This window comes from Erithacus rubecula (assembly GCF_903797595.1).
Source record: "Erithacus rubecula genome assembly, chromosome: 2".
NCBI classification, from domain to species: domain Eukaryota; kingdom Metazoa; phylum Chordata; class Aves; order Passeriformes; family Muscicapidae; genus Erithacus; species Erithacus rubecula.
In genome coordinates this window covers 44,291,518-44,314,844 of record NC_136685.1, presented here as the reverse complement: position 1 = coordinate 44,314,844, position 23,327 = coordinate 44,291,518, and the positions used below count along the sequence as shown (strand labels likewise).

The 23,327-nt window shown below is 37.3% G+C and overlaps 1 protein-coding gene across 1 annotated transcript in view; it reads left to right on the top strand.

Moving 5' to 3' along the window:
- Window positions 1-23,327, top strand: part of REV3L (REV3 like, DNA directed polymerase zeta catalytic subunit) — a 111,116-nt gene that overhangs the window by 75,233 nt on the left and 12,556 nt on the right. The window contains 8 exon segments of the mRNA XM_079298692.1: window positions 742-867; window positions 2,444-2,636; window positions 5,046-5,157; window positions 13,474-13,589; window positions 18,245-18,363; window positions 19,060-19,178; window positions 20,002-20,143; window positions 22,458-22,702. Of these exon segments, the coding sequence (XP_079154818.1) occupies window positions 742-867; window positions 2,444-2,636; window positions 5,046-5,157; window positions 13,474-13,589; window positions 18,245-18,363; window positions 19,060-19,178; window positions 20,002-20,143; window positions 22,458-22,702 (1,172 nt within the window).

The following is a 23,327-nucleotide window of genomic DNA, read 5'->3' as shown; positions in this document are numbered from 1 at the left end:
ACAATATCCTTTTTAAGTTCTAGTGTGATTTCCCTTTTTTATATGCATATACCCAGACCTGTGTGTATTTATGTGTCTCTATGTATATTAGTTTTCAGACAATGTTCTAAGCATTTTCTGAAAACAAGGAGGGCAGTTTATGGTGTGTCAACAGAGGAGAAAGAGATTGGACTTGTTTTACTTAAAGTTTCTGCTCTCCATGTTGTAACAAATGGCAGGCTAGGTGTATTACTGGAGTGACCCAGTAGTTTTTTCTTCTCAGTGTACTCTTACCTATTTCAAGAAGGTACTTAATGTGCCTTTAATTCAGTGCCTTAAAAAGTGATGACTGAAATAGGGGTTTTTGACAAATTGTTGCTCAAGAGAGAATAGAGAATTGCTGGTTTCCATATCCTCAGACTTCCAAGAAAGCCAGTATGTGTGGGACTGGGGTATTTTTGGTAGGGTTCTGGGCATTTTTGGTTGTTTGGGAGGTTTTTTTAAGTATTTCAAGCAGCATCTTGCTTTCCTATGAATTAAAATTATTCCTAGAAGGCAGAAAGATATAACTATCTTTTGCATGTTGAAAAATGAAATGAGAAGATAGTAAAAGGTTGGGGACTTTTTAGTAATTTGCAGTGTAGCATTTCTGTTTTCATTGATAAATTTGCATTTAATATTGCATATTATTTAATATTACATATGAGTTTAACAACCTGTGTTTTCTCTCTATCCTTTGCTGTTTCTTCCCTGCCTCCTAAGAATCAATTTGCTGCCCTCGGTGCTCCAAAGAAGGAGACTTCCCAGATTGAAGGACCATCTTTAAATAATACTTACGGTTTTAAAGTCAGTGTGGAAAACCTGCAGGAAGCAAAGTCTTTACATGAGGTAACTTTACTGTTATATGTCACTTTGTAAAATTATAATTTATCAGGCCACTTTTATACTGGCAGAAATAAAAATTCTTTTTATCCTGGGTCCTTATGTGGCTTAAAAATTAGGCAATCTGTGCTGTCTGTAGCTTATGGATAGTTGAACTACCAGCTTCAGCTTCCTGATGTCCAATGCCTCTAACAGTATTGAACTAGACTTCACACTATTTTGGTTGTGATGATGGTAAGCCTCCCTTTAAAAATAAAAATAAGGAAAAAATAAAAAGGAAGAAATAGTAAGTTTTGCAGTAAAACATCACTTGAAAAACTAGTTGACCATCATTTTCATGGATTGTTTCCTTAAGAAATAAGGCATGTGACAGCAAGTCAAGGCCCTCCTGGTATTTTTGTACTTCTTACCTTCTGAACCTGTTGGGCAGTTTCTACTACATTTGACATAAGGGTGCCTATCTCAAAGAAGATCTCTATATATTTAATGTAGGCATGTGTTTGGTGTGGGGAGAGGAATCAAAGTGCTGGAGAAAGGGAAACAATGTAAATACAATACTGCTGTGTTTGGCTGCTGACCGGGCTCACAGGGCAAGCAGTCTGTGTATATGTGCTCCTAGACAGTCTCCACACCTGGAATTAACTGTTGGCCAGTTTATAGAGGAGACAGGGAGATAGCACTGAGTAAAGGACATAGGAGAAGCCATAAGAAACCAGTAACCTTGGGGGAAATAGAGATGGAGCTTTGATATTAAAATTTCACTCAGTGATATTTTTAGTGACTTAGCATGCAAACCTAGAGGAAATCAGGCTGTCCCCAGGGCATCGTACATACACAGAAATACTGCTCATTTTTTCCTCATAATGTGTCCAACCTCTCCATTAATCCACATTATGAACACTATTATGCAAGACAACAGAGCAACAACATAATGTGGAAACCAGTATTAAGTAATACTGTCTTTACTGCAGTCAAAACTTATGTAGGGACAGTATATAGGGATTAACATTTCCTTACTGTAAACCATTCTGCAAAAAGCTCTGGCAATATGATGTGAAAGATGATTAATGCAACTGAAGACAAAGTTAGGTACTCTCCCTACCTTCCTGTAAGACTTAGTCTTCATGCTTGTCTTGGGTGAGGGATGGAAGGGAGAAGAAAAGACCAAGAGTGATTCTTTGTTCTTGATCAGTTGAGAAATGTGATTCAGCTCAATATACAAAGCTGTTTGAAAACACTGCGGGAATTAACAATGGTTGAAGTTGAACATCACCTGATCATCTTATTTTCTGCTTTTGATAGAAGAATACAATACTCAGAAACACATACTGAATTTTTGTAACTGAGTATAAAACTGTTTAATGATTAGTCTTAGTTTTTCCTAAGATGGTGCTATTTGCAAAAAAGTGAGCTCCAAAGACGAATGTTTAATCACTTCTGTTTCAAGTGGAACTTTGTAGTTACAATGTAATACCACCATATAAATGTCTGCGCTGTCCTCATTTGGATAGTCTTCTCTTAACATTTTTTTTTTTTAGAAATCTGCAGAACAAACTAACATGCTGTCTTTATTTGTTGCTAGGTCCAACACCTTACCCTCATCAGTATGGAGTTACATGCTCGAACAAGACGAGATTTGGAACCAGATCCAGAGTTTGATCCGATCTGTGCTTTATTCTATTGCATCTCATCAGACTCAGCACTGCCAAATACCGATAAAAAAGAAATCACTGGGGCTATAGTGATTGATAGAGACAGGACACTCTCAAGCCAAGGTTCTTATTTCTTTTTTTCTTAATATGTTTTACAAAAATGCTATTTTGTAGTAATCAAACAGTAGCAAGCAAAATATAATAGAGTATCTATATTACTTTGTATCTCATTTAATTTTGTCTTGTTGAATGGTGGTATTAAATATGGAGTTTTCCTGCTTATATCTTCCAAAGAACTATTGCATGGGCTGTAAACCACAAAAAACATTTGCGTGTGCAAAATATCCACGTTTGCGTTCTTGTGGACAAGCTCCTGCAGTGTTCTAAAAGTGTAAAGAGGAAAACCTGCCTTTAGTTTCCTACTCAAGTTGCTGGATAGCTACAAGTAGAAAATGTTAAAAGCAAGACAGTATGTTTTATATTTTACTTAAGGGTTATTTTTGTGGTTTTATCTGATCCTTTTAGGATCTAAACAGGGGCCCTTATTCTATTGTACCTTTTTGGCTTTGTTTAGACCAGTGATACTCAACCTGTGGCTCTAGAGCCGGATGTGGCTCTTCATGGCCCTACAGGCGGCTCTCGCAATGTAGGCATCTGATCGGCGCTCCACTCTATCAGGCAGCGCGGGGAGCACTGAGCAAATGGACCAGCAGTGTGGGAGTCGCTGAAGTTCCCCCTCCCATAGGGGGAAAGAAAAGGAGCTGCTGGGATCCCCCCACAGGTAAGAGTAGAGATCACCTCCCACCCAGCAGCTGTGGGGCAGAATGGGGGAAAACTTGCCCTTTTGCCCCTTCCACCCCTGCACCCCACTCCTTCCTAGCAGCCTGAAGGGATTGAAGACAGAATGCTGCTGGGAGAGAGGATGCTAATGTGTCATGTCGTGATGTATCAGTGTGTGGTGGCATTAAGGCAGCATCATCACACATTGAAGTGTCATGATGGGAAAAAAAAATCACACCGTTGATACTTGATTTTTATGGTGCTCTACAACTCCATTTTATTAAGAAGTGGCTCTCCAGCTGTTAAAGGTTGAGTACCACTGGTTTAGGCTAGTAAAAAAAAAAAAAAAACCAACCCAAAAAAAATTCAAACCAAAAATATCCCCAAAGTAGTCCTCTTTCTTTCAGGGTTTCTTTGGCATTGTGAGTGTGTATCAAACCACAAAATACTGTCTAAAATTTTAAGCGTGGACAAAAACCTACCAAAAATAAATTTAGCAATAAGGCAACAGCTTCTTCTTTTACCAGTTTATTTTTCAAAGTACTGTAGATATTATGTCATGTTAAGCTAAGTTCTTATTATTCTAAGTGAATTTTATTCTGGTATTATATGCTTGTTACTATCTTTAAAAAATTTATTTCCATTATCTTACTAAGTGAGATTTTTCCACAGTATAGCCACTATGGCTCCCTAGGTGTGTGCCACTGATAATTTATCAAGAAAAAGCTTTCTGTAAAAGGTCCAGTGATATTTTGAAAAAACAGATGTTCTGATCTGGTTTTGTTAGTGAAATAAAATGATGTGTTTACATGTTATTGTGACATTTGTTGCTTTAATTGGTGTGTGCTGTCAGTGCTTTCTTGGTTAGAAGTTTTTGAGTTCCCTGTGGAGTGACTTGACATTGAGATACATTTTTTTTTTTCTCCCTTTTGTGTTATTACTGCTTTGTAAGTCACAGTACTCATTTTAGCGTTTATTTCTGAAAGCACACTTTTCATAATTCTTAAGATCTTAAGAATGTGTTGAAGTAGAATGCCTTCTAAAAACTCCAGTTCCTAAAACCTACAATGTCATCATAACAGAGATCATACTATCTGTTGAATAGAGAAAACAGAGTATGTGTTGGACATTATTCATTTAAAAAGGGTTTTTTTAATATGGATGGCAAATACTGAGTTCCTGCTTGCATACAAATTTAGATATTACTCAGACATTATCAATGTGGACATTCTTAATGTACACTAAGTGAGCAGTTGCTCATGTTCTTCCATTTCTATCAGTAACTTACCAGTGTGCTGAAAAAAAGAACTGTACTGTTATAAAGCATTTTCATTCTGTAAGGCATCTTGCAAAGCACTACTCTTAGATAGCAATTAAAATTATATTTTGCATAAAAACAGTGTGTGAGCTGTCATGTAGTCATTTAATATTTCTTATTAAAAGTAATTTTCTAATAGCTGGACTCTTGTACATGTAAAATAGTGACATTTCTCTTGAATCAAGTTCGTTTATATATGAGAATCTGTGCAAGATTACCACTATAGCTGAATTCTACAAAGTGAAAAGAAAAAATTACTCTACGCAAGAGGAACAAAATAAGTCCATGGAATTAATTGTGCTAATTATTAAAGATAAAAATAAGTTGTGTTCTGTACTTCTCGGTTGTGTTTTTTATTCTAAAGCAGTATTGTTGACTGAAGTAATGAAATTCCTTCTGAATTGTAACAGGTTTTTTTACTTTTTATTTTCTAGGGAGCAGAGACCAAGCCCCCTTGCTTACAAGATCTGGAATTACAGGACTAGAAGTCAGTTACGCTACTGATGAAAGAACTCTTTTCCAGGAAGTAGTGAATATTGTAAAAAGGTAGCATATCTGTACGTTCTGCTTTTATTTTTCAGGCTTGGAACAGCAGATTTAGTTCCTTCAACCCTTGCCAGTCTTTCAAATACTGATTTCTTTTGTTGTTGTTTCCCTCAAAGGCTTATTTCTAGAGTGGACAAGCATGGTGGTGTTTCAAATAAAAATGCTTTTTGCTTTTCCTTTTCTCGACAGCAAGAACGTTCAGATCCTCTTAAGCAGCTGAGTTACAGTCTTGAAACTTATCAGCCATAAAAGTAATCTTTTTTAACAGACAACTTTCCTGTTAACCCCAGAATTCATTACACATCTCTCTCTGAAACTCTCAGAACAGAAGATATTAGGAGTGCTGAGAGCTATAGAAAACCCCTCAGACAGGAAGTGTTCTAGGAACTCTGAGGAAAGACACAAGAAAATCTACATTGTACTAAAACTGCTGCAGTTTAAAATAAGGGTTCGTTGAAAAATCAGTTTCCATCGTTAATTTTGTCTTCTCTGAATGGAATTCCCCTGCTCCATCAAACTTGGGAAACTGCTGGTTTTCCCCATCTCCGCCAAGGCTGAGAAGCCTGTTTGGGAGCCCTCTCGCCTGGTGTGTAGGTGGAACCACAGATGGCTCTCCAGACCCTACTGACAGGTGCAAAGCTGTAAAATTTCAAGGAAAATAAACAGATTTAAACTCTGAGTCACCCTGCTGGAGTAGAGGCACAAGAAAAAAAAACAAACTAGGCAGAGTACATTTGCAATTCTTTCTCTCTCCAACCAGAAAACCTCTGATGAGAAAGACTTTGACCAACCCCATGAAGCCAGAATACAAAAAGAGTTGCTGAATGCAACCAGCACAGGGTGGGTCCTGACAGAGCAGCAGATCCCTGTTCAGAGAAGACAAAATTCAGGTAAGGAATGTAATACTATTTTTCTCTTTCTTGGAAATCTAGTGCTCCATCAAACTTAGCAAAATTACTCAGAATGAGAAACTGCCAATAAATGAAGAATTCTCCACCAGTTGTGTGGAAGTTTAAAAAGTGACAGGACAGAAAGAATATGGTAGAGAGAAGTTAAAATACATGTTTATCATTGAAGAACAGAAGTCTTCTATATCTGTACATACTGAAGGCATTACAGGAAGAAAAAAATCATGCAACTTTGGTGTACTTCAAGATGAAATGTACCAGGTTGCTGACTGAGAAATCTCTGCTTATGAGATCTTCTCTAGTGTGTGCTAGCATATCTTTTTCATGCAGCAACTTCATTCACAAAGATTGAGTTAGTTGACTTGTATTCCTGGAAGATAAAAGGTTTGACCTATTAATGGAGAGACAGAACTACTGTCATCATCCTAGTCTACTTCCCTCCCAACTCCAGAATAACACCTCAGCACTCAGACTGAGACTCTTTTTAGAGTCTGGTGAATTCAAAAAGATGGATTTTTAAACTTGGACCACATCAACAATTTGCTGCTCTTTTCCACACTTCATTTTCTGTAGCCTGGGCACAAAAAGGGAAAATTCTGTTGAAGTAAATGTTTTGTATTTCTTAAGCACAGAACAAGTGTCTAGGCCCAGAGTAGCTTTAACCAAAGGAGGCAGTATGGTAAAATTATGTAATTAAGAAGTAGTGGACTGCAAAAACTTCCTCAATGAGAAATTAACAAGCAAGCAGCTTTAATGAAAATTAGTAATTATTCTTTAAACAATCTTCTGTTGATCTTTTTAGTGTCACTTTTTTTCTAGTACAAGCTAGGTACTTTGAGTGTTCTGGTAGATGCACTTAGTAGTAGGTCTGATAGATTAGAGAAAGAAAGCTATCAGGCATATTTAAGAAATGTTAGTCCTTGCACTTCATGGAGCAACACTCAAAATCACCTTAATTTTCAAGCTGAGAATTGTTTCAATATCTTATATTCTGATACATTCTTCAGGCTGGACAATAGTAGGCTCTTGTGACTGACCAACATGCCCAGCATGACTGCAGCCTGCTTTTGGTTCATGTTCTTGGCTTCTTGGGCAGTTGGAGGGAAGGATGGAAGACTGAAATTCCAGATTCCTGGCATAATGAATGACAGACTGTCTATTCACTCGTGATTGTCAATATCGTGAACATACTTTATCAACTTGTTGGAGCACTGAACAGAAAGGATCTCAGTTTCAGGCAGAATTATCTTGCACAGTCCAGTTTAAAAATTCTTGTTCCTATTTCTAGTCATCTCTTAGTAGCTGGCCTAATTCTTCCTCTTATTCCATATATGTGAAATTGTGGAACAGACATACTTGTTTCAAGTTCCAGCCGTCTACTTTATTTAGACCTTTTGTTTTCTATCCATCCTGGCTACTGAAAATAAGTAGTGGTTGATTCTGTAACTTCTTGTCAATACATGTAAACTGTGGAAGAACCCAGTAGAGAATTCTTGGTCACTGTTTCCAGCATGCAGATGAATGAAAGGTTATCCTGGGAAACTTGTAACTTCTGCAATACTCATAGCTCATCAGTGTCTTTGACTAGGTTTTTATCACTGAAGAGTGTTTACCAAACTTTTTGTAGCAGAGCTAAAGTTTTTCTATGTTCACTGAAGATGAAAGTTCTCTGTAATTGATGAACTGAACTTGGATTCAGTTAATACCTTCACTCTGAGGTTGTTATGCTATGCTAGATCTGAATGGCCACAGTACAGTTAATACCTTGGCATCTGTGAAGTAAATGCCAGGTTAAATTGTTCTGTGATCTGTGATTTCATCTATACGGAAAATTCACAGATTTGTCCAAATACTGAGGAGAATAAGCACCTCTGTTTCCAGGAGATTACTGAGACTGACTAACCTGTGAAAGAGAAGTACTTACAAGTGTGAGAGTACCAAATTCCAAAGTCTATGCAGAGACAACTTTTACATTAAAAGGTGTTGGAATACTGAGGTTGAGGGTTGAGAGTCAGGAAACAGACAGGAAGAGCCACAAACATGAGTTTGGAGGGGGGAGGGAAAGACAAACAGCACAGATCCTGTGAAAAAGAAAAGCATCATTAGATTGTTTTTGGTACCCTGACAACTGTCTTACACTTTGAGAGGGAGCTGCTCCTGCATAGGTCCAAATTTCCCTTCTTTGGTAAGCTGTCCTCTGGCTGTAAAACAAAAACCAAAAGGGCTTCAGCTCAAAACTGGCATAAAGCAGCTGAGAGATAATATCCTTCTAATCCTGTGCAGCCACTGGGAATGTCCTAGAAGCAGAAAGATCCAAGCTGTAGGCTCTCTGGAACTGTCAGAGGGGATTTTTTTTTCTTGAAATGGAGCCTGGATATGTATTGCTGTCCTAAAGCATTCTATTGTACTGCCCGAAGTGCTTTCTTGAATAGAACCTCTGACCATAAGCTGTCAACTGCACTCACATGGGAGAAAAAATGGAAGAATCTTTCTGCTTGAGGAAGTAAGAGAATCATCTCTCTGAACCAAAAGGCAGGAAAAAAAGTAAACACATTTACATACTTCGCTGGCACAGGAAAGCTGACTGAGGAGGAGAAGGTGGAAGGAAATGCTAGAAGAATGTTTGCACTGGGATTTACAACATAGGAAAACTAGAGATGTGCAAGCCTGATGGAGCAGTGGATTCCCATGAAAGAGAAATTAAATGTCTGGGCCTCTCCTTTACTTTTATGGCAAATTGTTCCCTTTCTCTTCAAGTGCAGAGGCTAGCAGATAGCAGAAAAGAGCTGGTCCTGCAGGTGTGAGAGGAGCAAAATTTGGGGAATTCATGTGGGAATGCACAGTCCCCATCTCAGACACACATAGGATGTGAAAGCAGGACGGGCTTGAAAAAAAGAGTAGTAAATTCCTTGTTACTTGAAACTTATCAGATGCCCACAACTCCTTGTCTCCATTGAAGTAGTTTTGATAAAATTATGCAAACAGAGTATTATGTAAGATTTTACAAAACATTTTGGGGATAACATTTGTGTATTAATCAACTGTTAATGCTTAATACTAAAATATTTTTTATCATGTTTTTCTTGTAATATATAATGCTAATGAATTTTTTTTGTTTGTTTGGATACAGTGCATTTTATTTCTTCTGTAAATGCTCTAGCAACGTTTTCTTCTTGAAATAGAAATGTGCTAATCTAACCTTCTTTTTCAGACCAGTATCATCTTCATCAGTGACATTTTCATGTAGAAATCTGTATTTAATGTCCTGTATCAACTTCATGGATTTTTGTTGTCTAAGGCAAACTGGAAAAATGTTTTCAGAGATTTCACTTGAGTCACCAAGTATTCTGTTGCTATGCACAGTTACTGCTTTTTTCTGTATCATAGGTCTGGCATGGTTTCTCCTACTTTCTCTCTTAATCATAGCTGGAAGCAAAATAGCAGTTAGGAAAAGCAGACACAATAGAAGGGAAGGTGTAACTGGGAGCTTTAGTGTTCATTTACTAAATCTTCAAATGAGAAAGAGGAAGAGATGTCATAGCAGCATATACGACTTAGCTGGAAAGCATTCTTCTCTCTGTAACATGTATGAGTTGAATGCTAATACTGTTGTGTTTCAATCCTGCCAGCTAAATGCTGCTTTTCATCTTTGCAAAAGTCTGGCAACAGCATGCAAAGCAGTATCAGGGCCCATCCTTTTAACAAAAGAACATATGTTGGCAAGTGCACCTCTTACTCCTGTCGTGTTACTCCTAGCCAGCAACTTTCAAATATCATTATTGCAATTTACTAGTTTCTTGCAGGTGTAACAACTGGTATCATTACAATTTCTTCTAATAAAATAGCTTGAGCTGATGATGAGGACCAGTTTCATAGAATACTGTTAAAATTGTGAGACAGGCAGATGAAACATATAAAACTTACCCTCTTATCTCACAGCCTGTTGTCTGGGGCACCACATGAAAAGGAGAAAGTGAGAGAGAGTCACACTTCAGCTGAGCTCACATCAGCTAAACTTTGGGTTTGCCTGTTCATTTCCCTATGTGGAATAATGTAGTCTTTTAGCTCCAGACATCTCCTCTAATAGCCAATAGAATACCACAGGAGATTTGGGCAAGTGTCACTCTGTTTGCTGATACTGCTGGTACACAGGATTAGGCTGCAGGAGAGGGCATTTCTGCTGCATATATTGGAGACATAGTTCATCAGAAAGGAATATAGAAGCAAGAAACACTGTCTCTTCCTAGGTACAAGAAATTTGATAGGTCTCTTAAACCTGTTGCATAAGGTGGATCTTATGCCTATGTAGTTCAGGAGTTCAGGGTTCTGAATATTACTTAGTAGAAAGGAGTTCATCAGTTTAATGTTACTTTGTTTTTTCCTTCCGATATACGCTTGTGAGTGCATTCAGATACACATTTAAATTAAATGCATGTATAACTCACTGCAGTATCTGAACAACTCGGTTGCCAGTAGTTAGTTTATTTGTTTTCATGCTTTTAGCAGGATCCAAGTTTTAAATATGGGAATTTACAGTAAAATTTGATCTCACAATTTACTAGCTACTCCACCTTGATTTTCCATTTAGATAGCTTTGTATAAGTCATCTGACTGAAACTTAAACATCTGTACTTCATTCTCAGTCTCTAACTAGCTATCCTTATCACCAGGAAAGTTAAACAGAACAGAATCTTGGTCTGCAAGAGATGGCTAAAATACAAAAAATGGTTCACCCAAAGAGGCCTTTTTGTTCAATGACAATAGAGACCAGTTCAGAAAACTTGAGATGCCAAATTGAGCTGAAATTAGACACTCCCCTTAATACATGGGTGGTGTCTAGTTGGGATGGAAAAGCAAAGTAATGTGCTGTAAAGTGATAGCCTGTAACTCAGTAATGTGCAGTTACAGGTGATTCCTAATGGCCTAGACAAGTAACACTGAGTTAAAAACTTCAGCTGGTGAAGGACAAACTTCACTAATTTGCTGCTTCCAAGCAGTTCTTGTTTCTGTTCAGAACAGGCTTATAAGAGAAAGCAAATTTCTGGCCTAACAAATATTGTTCTGCATACCTCTTAAGCAATTCTTCACAAGTTTCTGATTCATATTTGCTTCTATCATGGAACTTATCTGCATAATGAAGGCATTACAAGGGTCGTGTGTAAAATCTACAAGTATTTTCCATTTTGAATTGTGTGACGCCAGTTTTCAAATATGATAATGAATGACTACTTCCCTCATTTTAATTAATTACTACTGGTTTGCAAAATGCTCAGACCAGGACAGTTTAGTTTCAAGAATTAATTTGAAAATATTTTCATTTTAATGTTTATTCTATGCCTGTAATAAAACCTGGCATAATTCCTTTTTATTTCAAAGCTGAAATGGGGCTATTAATAATTTTGGAGCATCATTTCATAATCATTGTATGTTGTGCAGAGCAGCAAGCAGTCATAACTCTTTTTGACACTGATTTCACTGTTGGAATGAACTACAGGCTAGCTTAAGTCATTTGTCCATAAATTGTTCCAAGTAGCTTTGGAGTTGTACCATTGGTAGAATAGGTTTCCATATTGAGTAAAGTTACTGCTTCCACTCCTGATGATCATTTCCACCTCCAAAACCTAATAGTTATTATTTTGACATGAACAGCAGATAGCAAAATATCCCCCAAATTCAAAGTGCTAGTTCTTTTACTTTCTGTAGAATGCTAGAAATCAAAAACTTACTTTAGAATCCCCTGCAAAAATTGTACCAAAACCACTCCCTCTACAAGCAGATGTAGGTGATAAAGGGGATTTTTGCAACTTCTAGCAGGTGCAAAAGTCCATTGTAATAAAGAGAGAGCCATGCTGAGTAACACCGTTCAACTGTTTTTCACAGAACCTTAATGTCCATGGCAGAAATGTGAAAAAACACTTTTTTGGAGGTATTCTCAGAGTAATTAGTATCTTCAAAGTGAGTTGTCATTGTCTTTGGCTAGGACACATAAGCAAGAGAAACACTTTCCTAATAAAGTCTGAAGCTTCACTTGTAGTGTCTATGATCCAACTAATGTAGTATTCAGGGAAAGGGTGTTCTGTATTTAACAGTCAGGAAATGTTTGTAATTTTTTACATGTTTATGAATGCAAGGAGCACAGAGTTCCTGTTCATAATCAAGGCCCCTGTCTACTCCCTCCATAAAATAAGGTCTACAAGCCTGCATCCTGTTGTAGTGCTGGGCATAGAGTATGGTACAGGATCCTCAGCCTATCATCCATCCTCTACCTCCTGACAGCTGCCCTGATGTCATTCAGTTGTATTGAATGCTGCCTGCTGGACTTCAAAACCCTTTAGCTGCATTGAAAGAAGCACAGAATCATCGAGGTTGGAAGATATGCTAAAGATTTAGTTTAACCAAGAAGTAGCTATTCATCCTGAAGCTTTCTTTCTTTTTTTGCTATAAAAATGACAGCTATCTCATGTTACTTTTTCCAGTCTCTTTCTGCCCAGCCCAACAAAATCATTCTTAGGCTATTGAGCAAGTCACCAGACCACGATTTCTGGTCTACTCAAATTTAGGTGATGCTGGCTCCTCTGAGCTAACTCCTACCTGTGCTTTGTCTTTAAAACCACATTGTTTCTCCTTCTGTCTAGTGAGCTCTACTCTGAGTCTGATTGGAGGTGATTGTGTCATAAGTAAATTCTGACTTTTCTTTTTGTCATACTTGAGCCAGTCCACTTTTCGAGCTTCAAAGAGATATAGCATAAAATGAGTTTTCTTGTGTGTCATTTTGAAAGAAAGTTATCTGAAATAAAGAGGTATTTAAAGAGAACTGGTAAATACAGTTGTTTTTCTCTATGTTTCAGTTTAAACAGCTCTTACTCAACTACAAATTGTAACTCCCAATAAAGGGTCATCATTTAGGACCCAAAGTTCCCTCTGACTACTCAAAGTTACACTGCAGTATGCATGACACATTATTATCTATAAACATTCCAGTTAACCTACTGGCAAATTCTGTTCCATAAGTATGGCTGTATTTCACTGCACATCTGTCTCAGGCCAGTAGCTAAATTTCAGTTTATAGTTGATGCATCCTGATGCCATCAATAAAACCTGATGAGACCTCAGTTTTGTTCTTTATTTGTAAAGACTGAAATAACAGAAGTGTGTAAAAAAAAAAAAAAACTCCAGTGAAAATATTATTTCTAAATATTTTGCCATTGAACATTAGTAAAAATCCCAAGAGATTGCCTGCTTAAATATTGTCTCCTAGTCCATATGCTGCTTTCATAAAATCTGATCGTGAATGCATCTTTTTTAAACTCGGCATAATTTGAATGCAATCCTGCTTATACATTGTTAATGGAAAATATTTTTGTAAATTATATGAAGCTCATTTTTTCTTTTCCCCCTACCTCTCTAGATACGACCCAGACATTTTGCTAGGCTATGAAGTCCAGATGCATTCCTGGGGTTATCTCTTACAGAGGGCTGCGGCGCTGAATGTTGATTTATGCCAGATGATTTCTCGTGTGCCAGGTAAGTTAACTTGTTTAGGGCTTCAGTTCAGTTCCAGTAGAAGCAAGTTAAAAATTTAAAAAATAAATGTGAAGTATTTCTTCTAATAGACTTTTTTTTTTGTTCTTGCTCCTGTGTTGTTAATAGTATAATATCACACACACACACGCACACCCCAAAAAGTTAGAAATACCAATGAGATTCTGGTGTTTTCTGAATTTTCAAATTCCTGGCATATTCTACTTTTGTGTGTGTCCCATATTCATGAACCTGGATTTACATTCTCTAGTTCTGTGTTAAGTTTTCAGTTCTTGGAGGTGCTTCTGCCACCAAACCTTCTTTTGCTTTCCTTGGCTCCAGTCATTTAAGAGTACCTATCATAATCATCATTTGTGGTTTCTCTGGCTGGAATGCAAGAACATAAATCTGCTCCTGAGCAGAAATTGTCCTGGACAGCAGCTTTGTAATAAAATCTTCACTTTCAATGACTATTCTTGTACTTTAGGCAAATTTTACTTGGCCCAAGTGCATGATGGGTCCCTTCGACATTTGGAAAAAAAGTCTATTTAGACTGGCAAGAAAACTTGGATGAGAATGATAAGCCTAGTGTCTGTACTTAGCCAGTAAATAGAAGCCATCACTCTGAAGAATGGAATTAGTGAACAGCTAGATAAATGTCCTGTTGCACCTGAAAAGAGTCAGGATGATTTTTTAAATGAAAAAAACATCTCAAAAATTTGTTGTAGCTCTTTGCAGTCATCAAGGTGATGTAGATGAGAGAGGTTTTAAAAATCAAAGCAGTTGAAAAAGCTGGTTTTGTTAGGGCTCCTGCCAAACATCTGTACAGAAATTAAATAGCTGTGAAATAAGGAGTCCATTACTTATTGTTCTGTTAAAAACTTGAGCCTGTTACTTTGTAATGGTTGCAAAAGCGAATGTTAGGAATTATGGAAGAAGGAAGATATAAAGCAATGAATATGAATGTAAATGAAAAATATGTAGAAATCTGTAGTGTGCTTGTACCTTAAATACTGAGGTTGTAACCTCCTCATAACCTCCCCTCCCATCAAAGTGGATATAGGGGAACTGGTAAAGATGAGGATAATCCCAATGTCTAGTAATTTAGTAATTCAGGATTCCAGATGAGACAAAATAGTGGAGGAAAGGTAAAAGCCTATGAAATAATGACAAATGTAAAGGGAAATAGAGATTGGGTTTTCATTGTATTCTCCAATGCAAAAACCAAAAATCAAGTGAAGCTAGCAAGTGGCAGCTACAGAATAGAAGCTGATTTTTAATTGCAGCATTGCTGAACTCTTGAGTTCCTTGTCACAAGAGTACAAATGCTTAAAGTGTACATTGCTTTAAAAGGTTGTAAATTCTTGCAAGAAAAATCCATTGGGATCTATGTCTGGCCCAGGAAGCTGCAGATGGTTAGAAACTGGAAGAGTTGTAGGAAGAATAGCAGTTACTGCTTCCCCCATCTTGTAGCATCTGCCTTTGAGTATGTGACAGAGCTACTTGAATCTTTGAGCATACCTGTCCCATGAATCATCTGTCCTTTGTGCCTGGCCAGGAGAATATGATGTTTTAGGAGCACCATGTTCACACACTCCTTCCTTGAGGTTTGAATATTTGTACATTCTTGTTGCTTTCTGTACTTGTGGCGTGTTTGGAAAAGAACTGAGTTATAGAGTCCTCCCAGAGACAAGAAAACACAAGAAAAAAGTGTATATCTTCAGCTGAAAATTGTGGGCAATTGAACCCTGGGGAATTTTTTAGTGCTTTATTATATATTATTTATACATGTTAGTTGAAATATGAATAGGTCATCAATGCTCATAAGTTTCTTTCTTCAGCACAAAGCTCTCAAATTTATTCTTCAGGAATAATAATGGATTGCATGAACCTTGTTATTCAATTTCCTTGATGGCTCAAATTGAGATGCTACACTAGTTGCAAAATAATGCCTCTGGCTACAGTCTTCAGAGGTACTGAAGGATGTTCAGAATGTTTTTGACCCATTACATCTGAAGATTTGCAGTGTCTATGATAAGAGGAACAGTAAGTGTTGTAAATCATAGGTTTCTTAAAACCTCCAAAGATCAAAGATTTACTACTCTACTGTAGAAGTATGGCTGAACAATCTCTTCAGACTAGGACATGCCTCTGCTGTTCTCAAAGGCTGAGTCACAGTTCTTGTCTTGCAGGGCAGCTCTGTCTGCACTGTAGTTGATGCAGAATCAAACAATTAGAGCAGCAAAATTGTTAATAGTACTCATCTTCCTGACATGACCTCTCCCTCAAGTTACTGATTTCAGGATACACATGAATGGGTCCTCAAAGGAGAAAGGGAACTGTGTGGTTCCTAATGGTAGTACTGAATCTACATGATTTCACAGTCATGTTTCCTTCCCTACAACTATGAAGTCCCACACAACAGGGTTTCAGTTCCAGTGGAGGAAATGAGAATTGTAGGCCTTAACATTTTGGACATGAAGTTCAAGTGGGCATGTGGAGCACAGGCATGATCTGCACAGCACTGGTGTTTGTAGTGCCAGTGTTCCTGTCCTAGCTGGTAGATGCTCACTCAGAAGTGGAATACATAACACTTAAAAATGTTCCTAAGAGCTGGTATTATTTTAAGATATGAGATTTTTTTTTTTTTACAGAATTGCAGCAGAAAGATAAGAAAATGTTTACACTGATGAGGTCTTCTGTGAAATGCCATGCCATAAATGTGGGCTTGCACACAGGACCATATACGTGGAAGTTGTTGTGTTGTGTTGTGCTTTGTGGCCTCCTTGTCCATGGTTTTGACTTCATCTGTCTTCCTCTTGCTTTTCCAACCCCTATGCTTCACATTTCCCTCTCTTCTTCACATGCTGTATTTTCAGAAGAGGAAGTGCTTCTTCAAGAACTATGCTTCTCTTTCTTCCTATTGAAATAAAGATGGAAGGGACTTTTCCTTTCCTTTATGTGATTTCAACTTAACAAAAGGAATGCTAGGCTTCTGTCTGGTGTTGCTTTATTGGCTGAGTCTGGTGCTGCCTCTGCCATTTACATTCATAAGTCATAGGGCACATCACAAGAGAAGTGCATGCTGTGACTCTGTGTGGTGGCATTTTTTGTGTGCTCACCATGGGCTCCTGTTTCCTCCTTTGCATCACAGCTCAAAGTTAGGGACTAGGTAAGAGAGGCTGAGATGAGACTTCTTTTCATTTCTCATGCACTTGAAAGATAGGAGGAATGTCCTGTTCTACTTCTTACCAGCACAGTTCCCAAAGAGGCTTACATGTTTCTGGTGATATATTCCCACACCAGATGTAAAGTAGTGCAGGTTTTTGTAATATAGCTGTGCTCATCACAGGCAGAGTTCATCAGGTCATGGGTCACTCTTGTGATCACAGTATAGTTTGCTGCCTGTTTTTTACCAGCAGAACATGAAACAAATTTAATATAGGAAATCTCCCAAACAAGTCAAAGGAGATCTGGGATGACATAGAAAAAAAGAACTAACCAATAGGTTCTGCTTCCAATAAAAAAAAAAATATGGAGGGGAAAGAAATACAAGTTCTTCATTTTCACAGGAAATCCAGCATGTGGAAATGAAGAAAAGTAGAAGAAAAAATGTTGCTACTCGGTTGGGCATTTTTTCCATCCAAACATGGAAAGAGAAATTGCTGGTTTTCCTCCTTAAAAATCTGAAACAATGAGGTTAAAAAGATAGTATGTATTTTGATTAAATGTACAAAAGGTTCTGCTCAATTTTGTCAAGCCTATGTGATTTACTGATAAGGTCAGTAAATGACAAATAGGTTTTCTTAACCATGTTTTAATTGTTCTGGCACACATTTGAAGATCAGCATACAAAATTAGTTTGCATTATGTTGTTTCATGGCAGCTCTGCAGTATTTCAAGCAATTTTTGCTTCTGTCATCAAGGGTGAATGTGCTTCATGGCTGTCTGAGGATCTAATTGTTCAGTTCTGATCATTATTGCAAAGCAGTGCACTCTGTCCAAAATGTTCTGGTTTTTATTAGCAGGGTGCTGTACAGGCTGTGCTGTACCTGATAAATGAGTGGTGGCAGAATACAAAACAACCAGCAGTTAAAAATGGGTATGGATTTAGAATTGAGAGGAGATTACCTTGAAGTGATTTCTCTCCAATTAAACTAATAAGAAATAAGACTGAGAATCAGTGTATTTTCATAATGGATTTTAGTCTGTGTGGTACATTTTAAAAAACATCTGCGTAACCTCTGGAAAGTACACCAAAACTGGAGACTTAAAATGGCTGAAAAAAGGATAGTTTAAAGAAATGTATACCAAAAATACTGTCTTCATGTTATGCACTACTGCATGTGCAGCTGACTCTCAAGTACCATTCAGTGTTGCACAACCAGTATATTCACTGTGGAGAATATATTGCCTTGGACACTATTTCAGTGAAACCAAAGTAAGAGTTCTCTGCAAGGTGCAAGGGCAGACAAACCTGGGAGAGTTTTATTTAGAGATTGTGTGGATGATTGGTAAATAAATAATTTTGTGGATTCAGCAGTAATCTTTATTAATTCTTATTTTTCTAGAGAGCATGAATTTGGAAGATGGATGGCTTGATCTGGTCTTGACTGTCTTATAACTTGTCTAACTATAGTCTCCTTTAATGTCTTTAGATGAAAATAAAGAGAACAGATTTGCCACCGAGCTGGATGAGTATGGAGCAGATACAATGAGTGAAATAAATATTATTGGGCGAATTGTCTTGAATATTTGGAGAATGATGAGACATGAGGTAAATTTTTTAAAAGGCTAATGTTTTGGCTTACTGAGTTTTTTAATTATTGCAGACTTTGTTGAAAGTGTTTTTTGTCACAGTGAAAGTATTGCTGACTTTGTTTCATGTAACCTGTGTAGCTTCTAGATTTTTTTCTTTGTACACCTTTTACAATAAACTAGTTTGCCAGTTTGTGAGAATGGGTTTTGTGTATCTCTAAACTGTAAAGTACTGAAGCCCTTATTTTTCAGTAATGTTTCTTAATGATACCCCTTTTCACTGATTTGTGGGTTTTGAGAGCAACTTATTTGTTTTAGGAAATTGTCTAGTATGATGCTTTTTACTACATTAAGTACTTGAACATATTTTAAGTTGTCAGTTTTACTCTTTTTTTTCTTCTTCTTTTTTTTTGTTTCATTTATAGCTTTCCATTTAATACTCAAGTAGACCTGTCTTTACAAATCTTATTCTGACCAAAATTCAGACCTGATCTTTGTGAACTACTTAATTCTACATATTCTTTTCTTCTAATTGATAAGGGATGCTTTTTCCTGACTTGTAAATAGTTAGAGAGTCCTGAGAATAAATACTAACTTTTTAAATAAAATGCTAATAAAAAGTTAATAGATTTAGTTCTTGCAGTTTTTGAAAAGTAGAGATTTTTTGATTATGAAAGCCATCATGCATCTTGACATGTCTGCTGTGTTTTTCTAGGTGAATCTAACAAATTACACTTTTGAAAATGTGGGCTTTCATGTTCTTCATCATCGTTTTCCTTTATTTACGTTCCGAGTTCTGTCTGATTGGTTTGACAATAAGGCAGATGTCTACAGGTAATGATCTATTAATCCATTTTGTTTGCTGTTTTTAAGGCCAGATTCTTAACATTGGATATAGGGGTTAGGTAAAGTCACCATAGGAAGAAATAATCAATTCAACTTCTGTAATGTCTTTATTTTATTTTGTATATACTATTCATCAGAAGGGCTTTTAATGAACTACCAGGCTTCTGTTTCACTTCAAGTGCATGTCAAATAAGCTAGGCTTAAAAGTATTACAAAACAGCACACAAGATGTTAAGGCAGTATCTGTAGCTACTTAAAAATACCTTCATATGACATTTATCATATTCATCTTGTCTTCTTGAAGCAGTTTGGTATTGTGGGATATGAACAATTCGTGAAACTGAGTACTGATCTGCATGTTGTTCGTGACATACATAAAATTTCTGTAAAAGTTTTATATTATAACTAAGTGGAAACGTGGTTTATACCAAAATTATGAACTTATGTTAAGCTGTGATGGGCATTCTTAATATAGAAGGATGTTTCCACAAAGGTCCACTCAGTTCAAAAACTTGTGAAGAGAGGAGGAGGTAGTTGCGTCTGTTTGGGTAATCCTTTGGGGCTGTGAGGAAAACAGGATATAGTGTGTCATTGCAAGATGCCTTAACTGTAGCTTGCTGTAACACATTCTGTGTATACCTTTAGAATACATACATTTATATATGCCACACTTTTAAAAGAGATGTCTGAAAAGGTCCTAGACAAAAAATTTATTTGCTGGTTTGTTGCAAGTTACCATAAAAATACATTTGTCTTAGTAGAAAGAGCAGAACTCTTCTGATTGTTTATAATGACATGTTCACTCTCACAGATGGAAAATGGTTGATCATTATGTTAGCCGGGTTCGTGGGAATCTCCTGTTGTTAGAAAAACTGGATTTGATTGACAGAACAAGTGAAATGGCAAGACTTTTTGGCATTCAGTTCCTACATGTATTAACAAGAGGCTCTCAGGTAAGACTTCATTCTCCTTATACTTCACAAAGCAAAATGTTTACAAAATGTTCTAGTACTTCGGTATCTTCTCAGTCCATGTGTATTTTCATAGGGTCACAGAAGGCTGTTAACATGAATTAATACAAAATTGAGACAAAGAATACTGTTCAATCTATTATTGCTGGTTTTGAATTGTCTAATCTCAGAGTTTAAAAATAGTTTTTAAAAATAGAGTTCCCCAAATGTAATCACACCAGTGAATCTTTTCTGCTGCCTGCAGGAGCACTAAGCTTTCCCTTTGAGTTGGTATTGTTCACACTTAGATGAGACTGAAAAGGAATGCTTTCTAAAACATTGAGGAATATAATTAATTGTGTTTTAGAAAGATGAGATTAGTTTTTTTCAGGGCAGAAAAAGCAGCATTTAATATGTTCTAAGTTACATTTCTGGTGCAATCTGGGTGAGATTTTACAATAACACAAGAAGGGCTCTGGCTTTATTAAATATGTGTCGTGCAAGATGTTTGTGGTTCTGTTATTTTGATACCAGCATCAGAGGGAAAAGGGAGCAGAACAGAGCAAGATGTGCACTTTGTTTGGGAGCCCAGCAGTCTCCAGTAATACCAGAAGCTTTCCTTGCCCAGGTTGTAAGTGACTAGGCTAACTGAACTGCTTTCATGGCTACATGTGAAACCTGAACAGCACCTGAAATGAGAGTCAGCTACTCTGTCATGTGTTACAGCTCTTCTGTAATCATAACCCTGCCAGATAAGGGAGTGTCTGAAGCTGCAGTTTCCTTAACAATTCAATTCCATTAAAAAACTTTTGCCACCTTTTTTTCTTAGACTGCAGTTGCCTGTGTCATCTCTTGACACAGAGCAGGTTCTTGTTGGTCTTTCTGGTAATGACCCTATATTTGGGGGGAAAGGGGAGCAGGCTGGCAGGCACCATTAGCAGAACCATGGCAGTGTTCTGTAGGTATTTGCCAGTTTAGCTCCCCAGTCTGGTTTTCCATATTATCAGAAAATACCACTGTTGGAGCAAGGGAAGAGAAATGCACAGTTAGGGACAGAGTGTAGGACTGGCATACTGCCAGCATAGTTATGCTTAAACTGTCATGATTGCAGCCCACAAAGACTGTTCTGCCTGTCATTTTCTCAGATGTCTGTGAGTGGGAGTGAGCAACAGAAGCATGCTGCATTTTCTATCCTGACTGTTCTTTTCTCTTCCCTTCTGTGCACATATGTTCTGTTTCCATTGGAACTTTCTAGATAGCAAAAATGGCACTTATTGCTCTCTACAATTCCCTGAAAGGAGGCTGTAGTGAGATGAGTCTCCTAAGTAAGGAGCAATAGGACAAGAGGAAATGGCCTCAATTTGTTCCATAGCTGGTTTAGATTGAATATTTTAAAAATTTCTTCTCCAAGAGGATGGTCAGGCATTGGAACTGGAATCAGGCTGTCCAGGATCAGTTAAGAGATGTGTGGAGAACTTCAAGGTTAAAGAAATTATATCTAAGCCATTCAGTACAATGATTGAATACATAGAGTGTCAGGCAGATGGTCTTTAATAGTGATTTAGTTCCTTACAAAGCACAGGATTTTACAATTATGTAGAATTGTTCTTTGATATTTTGGGATTTTCAGTCCCTTGCCACCCATGTATGTAGTTTTCAGCTGTTTGGTTTTTATTGTGAATGGACACAGTGCATACCTGCCCATTTGTGCTTGTAAAGCCTTTAGTAAAGCATTAATTAATAGACAAATTAATAGGGCTGGGGTTTTTTTCTCTTGTTGCTAGCTACACATTTGACATTTTACGGTGTCTTGAACAGAGTGCTTGTTGTTATATGTTTCCTTGTTGTGTTCTACTTGTGGTATCAGGGACAAAGCATGATACCCAGTGCATTTACTGCATATTATATTTTGTTTTCTTCAGTGATCTGCAAGTCTAACAGTACTACAGTTTAGCAAATGGTCATTCACTGACAGTAGCATGGCCATCCACATACATTGTTGAAGGCTGTTGGATGTTTATTTTTTCCATGTACAAAAAGTACTCAATTTTCAATGATTAGGGCTAAACAAAGAGGAAACACATGGAAAAGTTCCACTATATGTAATACAAAGTACAGCATCATAGAATGCTTAGGGATGGGAGGGAACTGAAGATGATCTGATGATATAAAATATACATCAAGAGCATAGCTATTTATTTTTTTTAAAGCAGTTATTTAAACTACTAGTTTAGATTCAGGAAATCCAAGTGTGTGTTTGCACTAGTCTGTTCAGCACTTTGGAAATGCCAATGGTTCTGTCCCGACTGTTCTGCAGTACCGTGTGGAGTCTGTGATGCTGCGCATTGCCAAGCCAATGAACTACATTGCTGTGACCCCCAGTGTCCAGCAGCGAGCTCAGATGAAAGCCCCACAGTGTGTTCCCCTGATCATGGAGCCAGAATCCCGCTTCTACAGCAACGCTGTTCTTGTCCTGGACTTCCAGTCCTTATATCCTTCCATTGTCATAGCATACAACTACTGTTTTTCTACCTGCCTGGGACATGTTGAAAACTTGGGAAAGTAAGTTGTTACTCCTTTCTCACAATCCTTCATTCCACAGACACTTGAGTGTCTTTTCTAAGGTACTGAGAGCCCCTGGTTGCCATTGGAAACAATGGGCACGTATGAATAGCACCATTTTCTGTCACACAATACAGATGACAAAAATCTGCCATGTGGGTGTGGGTGTGTGCATGTGTGTATATACATACATGTACACACCAATATGTATTTTTAATTAAATGTAGAATTAGACTCTGTTCTCTTAAAAATCCCTGGAAGCAGCTCTGTGCGTGTGTGTATATACACCTCTTAGATTATTGTGGTGATGCTGGTTTTTAATATTGCTTCAGAATATTATTATAATTCCACCATCTGTATTCAAAACTAGGCTGGGGTTATTCCTTAATGAATTATGATTGTTCCTGTATCACTTCTAGTTCACTCTAGTTGTAATTGCTAAAAATTAAAAGGTACAATTGAGTTATTCTTTGTGGCATCTTTTATTGAGCTTAACAGTTATTCTGTTAATTGGAAAAAGATCTCACTGCTCGTTCTAATTACCCCTATAAAACAGTATTTTGAAGAATGGAAAGATGCCTGCAATAATTGCTAGGTGTCACATCAGGTTTTCAAGTTTATGATT